The sequence below is a fragment of the Pelophylax lessonae genome (genome assembly GCF_965119305.1).
Source record: "Pelophylax lessonae genome assembly, chromosome: 9".
In the NCBI taxonomy this organism is placed as follows: domain Eukaryota; kingdom Metazoa; phylum Chordata; class Amphibia; order Anura; family Ranidae; genus Pelophylax; species Pelophylax lessonae.
Genome location: NC_138776.1, coordinates 51,880,531 through 51,896,866, shown reverse-complemented (window position 1 = coordinate 51,896,866; position 16,336 = coordinate 51,880,531). Strand labels below are relative to the sequence as shown.

Here is a 16,336-nt window from a genome sequence, read left to right as displayed (position 1 = left end):
CCTTCTTCCTCCTCCGACGACGTCTCCAGCGATTATGCCGGTCTCTGCAGATTATTATATAGCCATTAGGGGCGTGGCCGCCAGATGACGTCATCGGGAGACCACGCCCCCCCCCCCCCCCCTTGTGTCACATGTGACGTCATCTGTGACACAAGGGAGCGTGGTCTCCCGATGACGTCATCTGGCGGCCACGCCCCTAATGGCTATATAATAATCTGCAGAGACCGGCATAATCGCTGGAGACGTCGTCGGAGGAGGAAGAAGGAGAGCCAACAGCAAAAGAGCAGAAAACCGGAGAGGAGAAGACAAGAAGAGAGGACAGCAGAAGGGCGGACAGCAAAAGAGCAGAAGACCCCCGGAGAGGAGAAGACAGCAGAAGACCCCCGGAGAGGAGAAGACAAGAAGAGAGGACAGCAGAAGGGCGGACAGCAAAAGAGCAGAAGACCCTCGGAGAGGAGAAGACAGCAGAAGACCCTGGATAGGAGAACACAAGAAGAGCGGACAGCAAAAGAGCAGAAGACCCCCGGAGAGGAGAAGACCCCGAAGAGCCGGATGAAGATTTTTAATAAACTTTCACAACGTCTCCTGTCGTCATTTCCATACACTGCCTTTTATGTGGTGAATGAGTAGGGGTACAGTGTACCCCATACCCATTCACATAGGGAGGGGGTCCGGGATCTGGGGGGCCCCCTTGTTAAAGGGGGCTTCCAGATTCCGATGAGCCCCCTGCCCGCAGACCCCCACAACCACCGGCCAGGGTTGTGGGGATGAGGCCCTTGTCCTCATCAACATGGCGGCAAGGTGCTTTGAGGTGCGGGGTGCAGAGCCCCCCCTGCCCCAAAGCACCCACACCCCCCCATGTTGAGGGCGTGTGGCCTGGTATGATCCAGGGGGGGGTGGGGCCGCTCGCTCGTCCCCTCCACTTTCCTGGTATGCCGGGCTGCATGCTTGGATTAAGGGTCTGGTATGGATTTTGGGGGGGACCCCACGCCCTTTTTTTGGCGTGGGGCTACCCTCAAATTCCATACCAGACCCGAAGGGCCTGGTTTGGAACCTGGGGGGGAACCCCACGCCGTTTTTTCCCCATTTCGGCGTGGAGTTCCCCCTCAAGATTCTCACAGCGCAAGTTGCGCTGCAAGTCGGATCACCCTGATCCGACCTGCGGTGCGACTTCCATTCAAATCAATAGGCTCCCATAGGGAACCATTGATTTTGAATGGAAGAAAAAAAAACGTATAACGTGGCTTAACGCACGTTAAGCCACGTTATTCAGCCTTTAGCAGCCTCAGACGTTTTTACAGCTTGACGCTGCAGCTCCAGAACGCACAGTTCCTGGGTGTTTTTTGGAGCTGTAAAACGCCTATGCCACTTGGAGCTCCTAAAAGCTCTATGTGTGCATGAGGCCATAGAATAACATGGATGGGCGTTCTGCAGCTGCTAACAGCAGCTCCAAAAACGTCCAGTGTGCGTGAGGCCTTAAGTGCTTTGATACTTCCCCGTGAAGCGGTGCTGCCTGTAGCTGGGAGTATCACAGGGCACAGAAACCCAAACATGCAGCTTTTTTCCTTTTTATATACAGATCTATAGCATGAGAAATGCGGTGGCAGCCCTGCAGAGACTAGATAAGCCTACTTATAGTTGCCACTGCAAAGCAAGAAGTGAGTTCTTGGCAGGATCAACAGGTATTTTCTACCAAATGCAAACCACATAAAAAAAAAAAACCCCAATTACATTTAATTTTGAAGGCTGTAATGTGGTGTTTTTTTTTTTTTTTTTAATCTTGTATTTACAGTTACTTTAGGGCTGAACACCATAATTGTATTACGTCTTTTAAAAGCAATTCCTAACTGTAATCAAATCCCCATGCATCTTTTTGAAAAACCGCTACAGAGCCTGAATAAACCAATTTAACCACTTAAGCCCCGGAAGATTTTACCCCCTTCCTGACCAGGCCAAATTTTGCGATTTGGCACTGCGTGACTTTAATGGACAATTGCGCGGTCGTGCGATGCTGTACCCAAATGAAATTGACGTCCTTTTTTTCCCCACAAACAGAGCTTTCTTTTGGTAGTATTTGATCACCTGTGCGATTTTTTTTTTTTTTTTTACTTTTTGCGCTATAAATAAAAAAAAAAAAAAGAGCGTAAATTCTGAAAAAATAACAATATTTTTCTTATATGAAATTCTCAAAAAAAATGTAAAAATCTAAATTTTTTAACATTTTTAGTCAATTTGATTTCTGCTACCTATGTTTGGTAAAAAAAATCGCAATAAGCGTATTCTGATTGGTTTGCACAAAAGTTATTGCGTTTACTAACTAAGGGAAAGATTTCTGTCATTTTTGGTGTTTTTTTTTTTTTTAACAAGTAATGGCGATCTGCGATTTTTTTTTTTTTTTTTGCGGGACTGCAACATTGCGGCGGACAGATCGGACCCTTGACTGACATTTTTGACACTTTTGGGGTTACCAGTGACATTACTGCAGTAATCAGTGCTATACATATGCACTGTTACTGTAAAAATGGCAGGGAAGGGGTTAACTTTATTGGTGATGCAGGGGTTAAGTGTGTCCCTAGGGGCGTGCTTCTAACTGTAAAGGGGTGTGGCTAGTGATGTAAGCACAGAGACATACGATCCTATATAGCAGGATCGTATGATCTCTGCTCTTACATCAGAAAGAATGACAGGCGGCTTTGTTTACATTAGCCGCCTACCTTTCTCCCTCTCCACAGGGAGATCGTGAGTGACCGGCGGACATCGGGTCCGCCAGTCACACGCGTGAACTTCTTAGGGAATGAGCGGGGCGGGAGCTCGCCCCCTACAGGCTCACAGGCTAGCGACATACGTCACTTTGCCTATATGGGGCTGACCGCCGCAGTAAATAGTCGTGCGGCGGTCGGCAAGCGGTTAAAAAGATAACATCCACAGGGTTTTAATAACCTATCATCCAGACTGAATAATCCCCATCGTCCTCTCCCCTTCACCTTTTGATACCTGTCTTGTAACCCCCACCCATATAATCTTTGCAAAGCACTGCTGACAAGGGTACCTGCAATGGCTGCATCAGTTTTGCAATGCTTCTTGTTCTGCAGTGTTAATTTTGTCAAACTTTTAGTTGGCATTTTTACAGTGACGAAAACAAAATTCAAAGTACACCACATTTATGTCCACTGACAAAAACTACGACGACATAATAAACGAATGAAAATGTGAGGCAGGGACGTTTACCCTCTGAACATCCGGTTTCCACTGAACTCTGCCTGCTGCCAGCAAGCAAGCGAGTCGATTCCGTAGCGTGCATCGCTTGGCAGCAGTTGCAGCACTGTGCATCCAGCATAACCGGCCTCCTCCGAGTCTTCAGATGACCTTCCAGAGCAGAGCAGCACTGTGCAGCCTCCCGACGAGAGTCTCAGCCCCACTCCCTAGTCACAACAATGACGACCGTCTGGAGCAGAGCTTGCTAGAGCACTGTGAATGTGTACATTATAATTACAGGCCTGAGGCCTCCCTTCAGACCACCATCTGTCCAGAGCACTGTGTGCATTACAGGCCTCCTCAGACCACCGGCCAGAGCACTGTGGCATTACAGGCCTCCTCAGACCACCGTCCAGAGCACTGTGTGCGCATTAGAGGCCTCTTCAGACCACTGTCCAGAGCACTGTGTGCGCATTAGATGCCTCCTCAGACCACCGTCCAGAGCACTCTGTGCATTACAGGCCTCCTCAGACCACCGTCCAGAGCACTGTGTGCATTACAAACCTCCTCAGACCACCGTCCAGAGCACAGTGTGCACATTAGAGGCCACCTCAGACCACCATCCAGAGCACTGTGTGCGTTACAGGCCTCCTCAGACCACCGTCCAGAGCACAGTGTGCACATTAGAGGCCACCTCAGACCACCGTCCAGAGCACTGTGTGCGCATTACTGGCCTCCTCAGACCACCGTCCAGAGCACTGTGTGCATTACAGGCCTCCTCAGACCACCATCCAGGGCACTGTGTGCATTACAGGCCTCCTCAGACCACCGTCCAGGGCACTGTGTACATTACGGGCCTCCTCAGACCACCGTCCAGGGCACTGTGCATTACAGGCCTCCTCAGACCACTGTCCAGAGCACTGTGTGCATTACAGGCCTCCTCAGACCACCGTCCAGGGCACTGTGTACATTACAGGCCTCCTCAGACCACCGTCCAGGGCACTGTGTGGATTACAGGCCTCCTCAGACCACTGTCCAGAGCACTGTGTGCATTACAGGCCTCCTTTAGACCACCGTCCAGGGCACTGTGTGCATTACAGGCCTTCTCAGACCACCGTCCAGAGCACTGTGTGCATTACAGGCCTCCTCAGACCACCGTCCAGGGCACTGTGTACATTACAGGCCTTCTCAGACCACCGTCCAGAGCACTGTGTGCATTACAGGCCTCCTCAGACCACCGTCCAGGGCACTGTGTACATTACAGGCACCCTCAGACCACCGTCCAGAGCACTGTGTGCATTACAGGCCTCCTCAGACCACCGTCCAGGGCACTGTGTGCATTACAGGCCTCCTCAGACCACCGTCCAGGGCACTGTGTACATTACAGGCCGCTTTAGACCACCGTCCAGGGCACTGTGTGCGTTACAGGCCTCCTCAGACCACCGTCCCGAGCACTGTGCAGCATTACAGGCCGCCTCAGACCACCGTACAGAGCACTGTGCAGCATTACAGGCCGCCTCAGACCACCGTACAGAGCACTGTGCAGCATTACAGGCCGCCTCACTGCAGCCAGAGTGGCTAACTCTGTATCTGTGAGTTTGTTTAAACCTTAATACCATAAATAATAACAAATTCGATTTTTTCACTCCAGAAGTATATGAGTTTCGAAATTCTATAGAAATGCTTAACTAATGCATTACAATTTAACTAAACACATTCGATTTTAGTTGACTAAAATTATTTTATTTGACTAAAATGTACTGGAGATTTTAGTTGACTAAAACAATTGCAGATTACTAAAATGGGACAAAAACTAAAATGGCATTTTAGTCAAAAGACTATTACTAAAATGAAATCAAAATTTGATGTCAAAATAACACTGTTGGTCTGTCCCACCCATCCACATCCTTACTGGTTGATGGACAGCATATACAGATGTCAGTGGTCAGATCCCACCTTCAAGTTGCTAGACATTGATGAAAGGATAAAACACATTATAGTGACATCACTGCACTTTAAAACCATTATCTCAGAATACAATACAATGCAATAAAGTGCTGCACTTCCCTTATATGTGTAAATACTGTGCTCCTATAATCAAAATAAAACAAGTAAAAATGTGATCAATTCAGTTCATTTAACGTGGGAAGTGTCCAATCAAAGACCATAAAGTGAAATCAAAGTCCATCAAATGTGTTCTGTATACTTAAATTATATAACCACAAAGAAATGTCTCTAAAAAATCCAGCAAACAATATGTAGTGGAATAACTAAAATATCCCGCACTGGAAAATGTATATAAAGTTGTTAAAAAAGAAGGTGTTGGTATATGTGAGGAATATATACCACCATGTGTTGAAGAGAGAAATCCTAAGAGTTTGCTGTCACCCCTGTATTTCCCAATTTAGAAATCTGGATAGTATATAAAAAGGAGTATGGGGTAGGCGCCGCTCTGTGTGTTAGTAAATTTATTTTGATGCGAACGTGTTGTAAGTAAAGTGCTCAAGCAAAGGATGTATTCCTGATGTATAGACTCAATAAAAAATCAGTAAAATCAATGTAAGCAGTTGCAATCAATAAATCAATACTGTATGATCAATAAAGGTGCCAGAAGTGCAATAAATAATATGTACAAACAGTGCTGAGACTAGATTTTCCCATTACCACCACTAGAGGGAGTGGTGTGCAAATAAATGAATATAGATTATAAATAAACACACTAATTGTGTATAAATCAACAGTGCATGTCTATTAAAGTGCCAATTGTGCAACCCACAAATATATAAATAAATAACCAAAGTGCTGAGAATGAGTGACCCTTTTGGGTGTCCCAAATTATAGCTATTGTGAAAAAATATTGCAACAAATGCAATACAAGGTGTCAATGTATATAATTACATGAAACAATAGTAGTGACACTCCTAACAAGTCCATAAATTATAAGGTGCTTATTCCAAATTCCGTGACAGTGCTTGTAGTAGTTCACAATCAATCCATAAATAGAGTGCTTAATTCAATGGGGGTCCTTCCCCGTGATCTTGTAGTAATTGCAGGTATGCACCAATGGCTAAAGTGACTTGTGCTGGTTCCTTTCCTTAGTGCATAGAAAGCTTGTGCAGGTGCTATCCCCCTATGGTCATGCACTCTCCGCATACCCTTACCCCTGCAGGCAGGGGTATATAGCCTTATTTGCAGTAAGGGGGTCCCTCTGGTCTTCCAGGCTTTTCTAACGGCTTCCTATGGTATCACAGCTCACACATGGAAGAGTAGTAAAAAAACGCCCATTGTGTAGTATATTTAAAGATGTATTCTAATAAAAGCAATATCCATTCACAGTAAAGTATTCGCAGTTCAATGTAGCGGCGGATGTCCGGGTCCGTGTGTTCCACGGCCCTCAACCACCTCAAGCAGAAGTGACGCACTGACGCTGGATGTCCCGCCCTACGCAATTCATCAGAACGACGTCATCAGGAGCGGCCACATGGACCCAGACATCCGCCGCTACATTGAACTGCAAATACTTTACTGTGAGTGGATATTGCTTTTATTAGAATAAATCTTTTAATATACTACACAATGGGCGTTTTTACTACTCTTCCATGTGTGAGCTGTGATTCCATAGGAAGCCGTTAGAAAAGCCTGGAAGACCAGAGGGACCTCCTTACTGCAAACAAAAGCAGGAGTAAGGATATGCGGTGAGTGCCTGACCATAGGGGGATAGCACCTGCCCGAGCCTTCTATGCACTAAGGAAAGGAACCAGCACAAGTCACTTTAGCCATTGGTGCATACCTGCAATTACTACAAGATCACGGGGAAGGACCCCCATTGAATTAAGCACTCTATTTATGGATTGATTGTGAACTACTACAAGCACTGTCATGGAATTTGGAATAAGCACCTTATAATTTATGGACTTGTTAGGAGTGTCACTACTATTGTTTCATGTGATTATATACATTGACACATTGTATTGCATTTGTTGCACTATTTTTTCACAATAGCTATAATTTGGGCCACCCAAAAGGGTCACTCATTCTCAGCACTTTGGTTATTTATTGATATATTTGTGGATTGCACTATTGGCACTTTAATAGACATGCACTGTTGATTTACACACAATTAGTCCCCATTCACACTAGCGCGACTTGTCAGGCGACTTGGTCGCCTGACAAGTCGCGGTGGGTCGCCTGCCATAGATTAGCACAGGACCCGTTCTAATAGGAGCGACACAAGTCGCTCCGACTTAGAAAAAGGGTCCTGTACTACTTTGGGGCGACCTGGAGGCGACCTGCATTGATTTCAATTATATGAAGTCCGTGCATGTCGCGCCGAGGTCGCGGTGCACATTGTGCACCGCGACTTCACAGGTCGCCCCAGCAAGTCGGGTCGCCCCTATGTGAACGGGGTCTTAGTGTGTTTATTTATAATCTATATTCATTTGCACACCACTCCCTCTAGTGGTGGTAAAGGGAAAATCTAGTCTCAGAACTGTTTGTTTGCACATATTGTTTATCGCACTTCTAGCATCTTTATTAATCATACAGTATTGATTTATTGATTGAAACTGTTTACATTGATTTTACTGATTTTTTTATTGAGTCTTTACACCAGGAATACATCCTTTGCTTGAGCACTTTACATACAACACGTTTGCATCAAAATAAATGTACTAACACACAGAGCAGCGCCTACCCCATACTCCTTTTTATATACCAAACAATGCGTAGTGGACTACAAAACAACACCTTCTCAAAACATAAATCCCATGCCCTCATGATGTGCACTCACTAAACCTCCATGACCCTGATGGTCACAGTTCAGGGCTCTGAAGGAACAGCCCGGCAGCCGTTCCTTCAGAGGGCATGCGCCAGTGATGTCACTGGCTGCATGCAATGTAAATATCTCCTAAATGGTGCACGTTTAGGAGATATTTACACTACCTATAGGTAAGCCTTGTTATAGGCTTACCTATAGGTAGAAGCAAGAGAAGGAAGTTTACTTCCTCTTTAAAAGCTATGGTAAAATATCTGCACTTGTAGTTACTGTAATAACTTCAGTTCTCCACTGCTAGACTACAGAACACCTCTGCCTAATGGCATAGAGAGGGGTAGGTGTTCTGCTGTCCTGTCAAAGGGTGCCAACGCTGCTCCTCAATAGTTGTAGTACAGTAAGTTAGCCTTGTCATCCAAGAACAGGAAGTGTTACAAGCAGGAACAGCAGAACAGGAAGTGTTACAAGCAGGAACAGCAGAACAGGAAGTGTTACAAGCAGGAACAGCAGAACAGGAAGTGTTACAAGCAGGAACAGCAGAACAGGAAGTGTTACAAGCTGGAACAGCAGAGCAGGAAGTGTTACAAGCAGGAACAGCAGAGCAGGAAGTGTTACAAGCAGGAACAGCAGAGCAGGAAGTGTTACAAGCAGGAACAGCAGAGCAGGAAGTGTTACAAGCTGGAACAGCAGAGCAGGAAGTGTTACAAGCTGGAACAGCAGAGCAGGAAGTGTTACAAGCTGGAACAGCAGAGCAGGAAGTGTTACAAGCTGGAACAGCAGAGCAGGAAGTGTTACAAGCTGGAACAGCAGAACAGGAAGTGTTACAAGCAGGAACAGCAGAGCAGGAAGTGTTACAAGCTGGAACAGCAGAACAGGAAGTGTTACAAGCTGGAACAGCAAGTAAAAATAAAGTCTTCTAGCTGGTCTGATGTTGTCATAACAGCTTCCTCTTCTTACTTGGTGTTGGGGGAGCAGGCATTCCTCTAGGGCTGAGCGGCGCTCACGTCCCGATTGGCGCTGGAATAAGGAGGAAGTTAGGTACAGCACTGGAGCATCCACAAGGTAAATAAGATTTGGCAAAACAAAAAGAAAATAAATGGGAGTTTCACCTTAATCATTTTTCCAGACTAAATGTACAAGCTCCTCAATGTCAGGTTTTCGCTCTCCTTGCCGTAATGAAGGGTTAAGCTTCTTTTCCATGGAAGCCTCTGCAGTTCTGTTGTTGTGGGAGTCTTCCCTATCCCCTTACTCTTATTTCTGATTCATAAATCACACATTGTACCTGCCAGCTGGATGGACCCATTAAGCTGCATTGTGAAGCTATACATCTGTAATTGGAGTGGTTTTGGTAATAATACTTAAAGACAAGTATTCCCCCTGCTGATACGATTGTTTAGCTGCCAGAATAACAATACAACAAGTGTTACACTGAAACCATCGGCGCACATTAACTCCATAGTATAGTGTTGTTTATAGCTGTATTCTGCTGGATTAACCACCAGTGTTCACTTTCCTCCTACACAGCACAAAATTCTGTATGATTACATTTCTTGTATCCTCTCATCATGACGTAGCAAACAATAAATGGCTGCTTTTACAGGGACAGTTCGTGAAAAGGAGAAAATTTATCAATTTCAGTTTTGTGAGTAAAATCACTTTCAGCTTTATAGTAATTTATTTTTATCTGCCTTTGTGTTCTGCTTCCAGAGGGAAATCATGTACATTAGAGTTAAAAGTAAAGCTGGCCATAGATAAGTAGAAAAACGAAAATTAAAAAAAACTAAATGTTTTTTCCATCGATCATTTAATGGCCCAATCATTGTATCAGAAATGTAAACATTGTTTTTTCCAGATCGATTTCTACTAATACCCCTACAGCTCATGTGCATTTTGTTTAATTTTTTGGGGTTTTTTTTTTTTTTTTTTTGAACAAATGACCTACTAATGAATAGAAAATTGTTTGGGAAAAATTTCCAACATGTTCATTTGTTTAGTCTTGAAACAGAAATTGACTGTCGCAGTAAGCATACCAACGATACAAAGATCAAACGTTAGATCTACCTCGATTTGCCATTCAATTTTCTATCCCATGTATGACCAGCTTTAGGCACAGAGCCCTCCAGCAGTGCAGAGTATTTTAGTAGAGGAGCGTTCGATAGAGGAAGGAGCAGAGTCCTCCATCAGTGCAGAGTATTGCAGGAGAGGAGAGCTGGATAGAGGAAGGAGCAGAGTCCCCCAGCAGTGCAGAGTATTGCAGGAGAGGAGAGCTGGATAGAGGAAGGAGCAGAGTCCCCCAGCAGTGCAGAGTATTGCAGGAGAGGAGAGCTGGATAGAGGAAGGAGCAGAGTCCCCCAGCAGTGCAGAGTGTTGCATCAGAGGAAAGCTGGATAGAGGAAGGAGCAGAGTTCCCCAGCAGTGCAGAGTATTGCAGGAGAGGAGAGCTGGATAGAGGAAGGAGCAGAGTCCCCCAGCAGTGCAGAGTGTTGCATCAGAGGAGAGCTGGATATAGGAAGGAGCAGAGTTCCCCAGCAGTGCAGAGTATTGCAGGAGAGGAGAGCTGGATAGAGGAAGGAGCAGAGTCCCCCAGCAGTGCAGAGTATTGCAGGAGAGGAGAGCTGGATAGAGGAAGGAGCAGAGTCTCCCCAGCAGTGCAGAGTATTGCAGGAGAGGAGAGCTAGATAGATGTAGGAGCAGAGTTCCCCAGCAGTGCAGAATATTGCAGGAGAGGAGATCTGGATAGAGGAAGGAGCAGAGTCCCCCAGCAGTGCAGAGTATTGCAGGAGAGGAGAGCTGGATAGAGGAAGGAGCAGAGTTCCCCAGCAGTGCAGAGTGTTGCAGGAGAGGAGAGTTAGACAAAGGAAGGAGCAGCAAAGTACTTCCAGAAGAGCAGAGTACTAAAGGAAAGGAGAATTGGAGGAAGGGGCAGAGTCCTCCAGCAGAGCAGAGGATTTCAGTAGAGGAGAGTTAGACACAGGAAGGAGCAGAGTCCCCCACCAGGGCAGAGTATTACAGGAGAGGAGAGTTAGAGTAAGAAGCTGAGTCATCCAGCAGTTCAGAGGATTTCAGGAGAGGAGCGTTAGATAGAGGAAAGAGCACCGACTTCCAACAGAGCATTTCAGGAGAGTAGAGGAAGCAGAAGAGTCTTCCAGGTGTGTAGAGTACTTCAGGAGATAATGTCCTAGCCTTGGATTTGTGTTGATTTTATTTGCCCTGATTGTCTCGTCTTCTATTTCTTGTCTTTGTGACACTTTCTACTTCATATCACTCATCTTTTGCTTGATGAGACCATTATTTGTTTTTTGTGTTCTTTATGCACAGGTTCTCTCAACGCTCGAAGTAGCAATTGCGATCGATCTCCTGAGAACATCGGGAACACCATGGTTGTGGACAGTTTTCCAGAAGTAGACAAAGCCGTCCTTATTGAACGGATCATCCGCCTGCAGAAAGCACATGCCCGGAAAAACGAAAAAATAGAGTTCATGGAAGACCATATTAAGCAACTGGTGGAGGAAATTAGGAAAAAAACAAAGTACGTATGACGCTGATCTCCCAAATGTCACATGGCGGATTTCTGTCTGTCTGTGCTTCTAACACATCTGACGCTTGTGCTGCCACTAATCCACAGCAATGTCTAATTTCACTAATCTCATGTCCTCCGCTGAGCCACGAGCCCCGCTGTACGACACAAAAATTATAATATCAGTTATTCTATAGTGCTCTCTGATCTTGTCCTATAGCAATCTATAATTAGAACTATAATTATAATTTTATAACCTTACGGGGCCCTCTGGCTCTTCCCCCACCAGTTGCCTCTGGGTCTTCTCATTCTCTGTTTCATCTCATTTTGTCTTCTGTTCCAACAATTAACTATGTATCATTTCTGCTTTGCTTGATTTTAGAGACTAGACCAGCTTTTCTCAACTAGGGTTCCTCTAGGTTACCGATACCAATTCTTCTCATTGACCACCAATGTAAACCTCATCCTTCCTACTGACCACCCATGTAAGGAGCATTCTTTCTATTGACCACCTATCACATACCTGGTTGAGATGGGAAAGTTGTGGGGTCTTCCCTTGCACCTTCTGCCCAACACTCCTGATGGTATGTGTGAAGGCATGGAGTGGCACAAGTGCTGTGGTAACTGGCTGACAGAATCCACACTGTGGGTAGGTAGAACCAGAAGCCACAGCCCATAGAACAGGACACAGGAACAGTTGGGTACCAGAGCAGGCAGCAGTAGAGGATATCGGAGAGCCAGTAAAAGACAGCAACAGCCTGACTGTGTTGGACAAAACAGGAGAGAGGGCAAGTCCAGGAAGCAAGCAAAGGTCAGTAATAGCAGGGCAACGCAGTACAGAAACAGAAGGCAAAGGCTAGTTTACTAAACAAGGTCAGAAGTAATCAGACGAGCTGATCTGAGTCAGACGGCAGAGGTGAAGTCTGAGAAGCAGGGTCATACACAGATAGGCTGATGCAGCTGGCCAGGTCTCAGGAAACACTGGAACAAGCTGGAGACCATTCAGTGGCACGTCAGTTTAAATGTGCCGCAGCAATTGCTGCGTAAATGTGTGCATGTCAACCCGTCACAGTACATCCATCATTGCCCTTTTGCCTAGTAGTATGGGCAGCACAATGTGCACATGCATAAATTCACACTAGTTTTTTGATCCTGGGAATCCAGTTTACCTTACATCATCAATATAATGATCACTTACCACTAATGTAAAGGGAACTCTTCCCACTGACCTCCAATGTAGGGATCATTCTTCCCATTGACCACTTATGTAAGGGGACACCCTTCCCACTGACCACCAATGTATGGGGCACTCTTTCCACTGATCACCAATGTATAGGGCACTCTTTCCACTGACCACCAATGTATAGGGCACTCTTTCCACTGACCACCAATGTATGGGGCACTCTTTCCACTGACCACCAATGTATGGGGCACTCTTCCCACTGACCACCAATGTATGGGGCACTCTTCCCACTGACCACCAATGTATGGGGCACTCTTTCCACTGATCACCAATGTATAGGGCACTCTTTCCACTGACCACCAATGTATAGGGCACTCTTTCCACTGACCACCAATGTATGGGGCACTCTTTCCACTGACCACCAATGTATGGGGCACTCTTCCCACTGACCACCAATGTATGGGGCACTCTTCCCACTGACCACCAATGTATGGGGCACTCTTCCCACTGACCACCAATGTATGGGGCACACTTCCCACTGACCACCAATGTATGGGGCACACTTCCCACTGACCACCAATGTATGGGGCACACTTCCCACTGACCACCAATGTATGGGGCACACTTCCCACTGACCACCAATGTATGGGGCACACTTCCCACTGACCACCAATGTATGGAGCATTCTTCCCACTGATCACCAGTGTTAGGGGCATTCTTCCCACTGACCACCAATGTATGGAGCATTCTTCCCACTGACCACCAATGTATGGGGCCTTCTTCCCACTGATCACCAATGTAAGCAGCATTCTTATCACTGGCGAGCAATGTAAGGAGTATTCTTCCCACTGACCAGAAATGTGAAGAACCATTCTTCCCCCTGACCTCCAATGTAAGGGGGCATGCCTTCCCTGACCACAAATGTAAGGGGGCACTCTTCCCAGTGACCACCAATGTAAAGGGGCACGCTACCCACTGACCAACAATGCAAGAATCATTCTTCCCATTTGCCACTAATGTAAGGGGCTCTCTTCCCACTGACCTCCAATGTAAGAAGCATTCTTTCCACTGACCACCAATGTAAGGGGCATTCTTTCCACTGACCACCAATGTAAGGAGCATTCTTCCCACAGACCACCAATGTAAGGAGCATTTTTCCCACAGACCACCAATGTAAGGAGCATTCTTCCCACAGACCACCAATGTAAGGAACATTCTTCCCACAGACCACCAACGTAAGGAGCATTCTTCCCACTGACCACCAATGTAAGGAGCATTCTTCCCACAGACCTCCAGTGTAAGGAGCATTCTTCCCACTGTCCTCCAATGCACAGTGCATCCTGAAAGTATTCACAGCGTTTCACTTTTTCCACACTTTATGTTACAGCCTTATTCCAAAATGGATTAAATTCATTATTTTCCTCACAATTCTACAAACAATCCCCCATAATGACAACTTGATAGAAGTTTGTTTGAAATCTTTGCAAATGTATTAAACATAAAAAAAATCCCAAGTACGTAAGTAGTACCACAGCCTTTGCCAGGAGACTGAAAATTGAGTTCAGGTTCACCGTGTTTCCATTGATCATCCTTGATGCTTCTATAACTTGATTGGAGTCCACCTGTTGTAAATTCAGTTAATTGGACATTATTTAGAAAGGCACACACCTGTCTATATAAGGTCCCACAGTTACCAGTGCATGTCAGAGCACAAACCAAGCCATGAAATCCAAGGAATTGTCTGCAGACCTCAGAGACAGGATTGTATCGAGGCACAGATCTGGGGAAGGGTACAGAAAAATTTCTGCAGCATTGAAGGTCCCGATGAGCACAGTGGCCTCCATTATCTGTAAATGGAAGAAGCTTGGAACCACCAGGGCTCCTCCTAGAGTGAGCCACCCGGCCAAACTGAGCGATTGGGGGAGAAGGGCCTTAGTCAGAGAGGTGACAAGAACCCGATGGTCACTCTGACAGAGATCCAGCATTTCTCTGTGGAGAGAGGAGAACCTTCCAGAAGAACAACCATCTCTGCAGCATTCCACCAATCAGGCCTGTAAGGTAGAGTGGCCAGACGGAAGCCACTCCTCAGTAAAAGGCACATCACAGCCCACCTGGAGTTTGCCAAAAGGGACCGGAAGAACTCTGACCACGAGAAACTAATTTCTCTGGTCTGATGAAACAAAGATTGAACTCTTTTTGGTCTGAACAACAAGCATTATGTCTAGAGGAAACCAGGCACTGCTCATCACTTGGCCATATAGCATCCCTACAGTGAAGCATGGTGGTGGCAGCATCATGCTGTGGGGATGTTTTTCAGCGGCAGGAACAGGGAGACTAGTCAGGATTGAGGGAAAGATGAATGCAGCAATGTACAGAGACATCCTTAATGAAAACCTGCTCAAGAGCGCTCTGGACCTCAGACTGGGGTAAAGGTTCATCTTCCAACAGGACAACGACCCTAAGCACACAGCCAAGATGCCAAGATAACAAAGGAGTGGCTACGGGACAACTCTGGGAATGTCCTTGAGCGGCCCAGTCAGAGCTTAGACTTGAACCAGACTGAACATCTCTGGAGAGATCTGAAAATGGCTGTGCACCGACACTCCCCATCCAACCTGATGGAGCTTGAGAGGCCCTGCAAAGAAGAATGGGAGAAACTTGCTAAAAAATAGGTTTACCAAGCTTGTAGCGTCATACTCAAAAGACTTGAGGCTAAAATTGGTGCCAAAGGTGCTTCAACAGAGTATTGAGCAAAGGCTGTGAATACTTATGTACGTTTTTTTATTTTTAAAAAATTTACAAAGATTTCAAACAAGCTTCTTTTATGTTGTCATTATGGGGTCTTGGTTGTAGAATTTTGAGGAAAATAATGAATTAATTCCATTTTGGAATAAGGCTGTAACATAACAAAATGTGGAAAAAGTGAAGCGATGTGAAGACTTTCCGGATGCACTGTAAGGAGCATTCTTCCCACTGACCACCAATGTAAGGAGCATTCTTCCCACTGACCACCAATGTAAGGAGCATTCTTCCCACTGACCACCAATATAAGGAGCATTCTTCCCACTGACCACCAATGTAAGGAGCATTCTTCCCACTGATCACCAATGTAAGGAGCATTCTTCCCACTGACCACCAATGTAAGGAGCATTCTTCCCACTGACCACCAATGTAAGGAGCATTCTTCCCACTGACCACCAATGTAAGGAGCATTCTTCCTGACCATCAGTACAATGGGGACCTTCTCCACCAACCACAAATCTATGAAGAGCCCCCCTCTATTGACAACCAATGTTATGGGAACTTCCCTGACCTCCAGTGTAAAGGGACACTTTCCACTGATCCCCCAGAGTGAGGGCATACTATAGTTTTCACGGTCTTCATTTCTTTTCTTATTATTAGTTTAATTTCATCATTCTTGCCAAAAGTACCGTAATTTAGTTCTGTAGTGTATGCAGCTCTGGGTGTAAAATACACAAAGTACCAAATTCCTTATATCATTCATATATCCACAACTTACTGTTAATGCTAAAGTCTCAGGAATCGTTTGAAGTTTTAGCAGGGGTTCCATGAGACCTAAAAAGTAATTTTAAAGATTCCCCTGTGTTAAAAAAAAAGGTTGAGAAAAGTTGGACTAGACTGTATTTTTAGTACATGTTATAAAGATATT

The 16,336-nt window shown here is 45.6% G+C and overlaps 1 protein-coding gene across 1 annotated transcript in view; it reads left to right on the top strand.

The window, feature by feature from the left end:
* The window catches only part of CCDC186 (coiled-coil domain containing 186), a 189,120-nt gene that overhangs the window by 133,900 nt on the left and 38,884 nt on the right, over positions 1-16,336 (top strand). Inside the window, exon 14 of the mRNA XM_082269121.1 lies at positions 11,285-11,495. Coding sequence (XP_082125247.1) covers positions 11,285-11,495 — 211 coding nt within the window. The remainder of the gene's footprint in view (positions 1-11,284; positions 11,496-16,336) is intronic.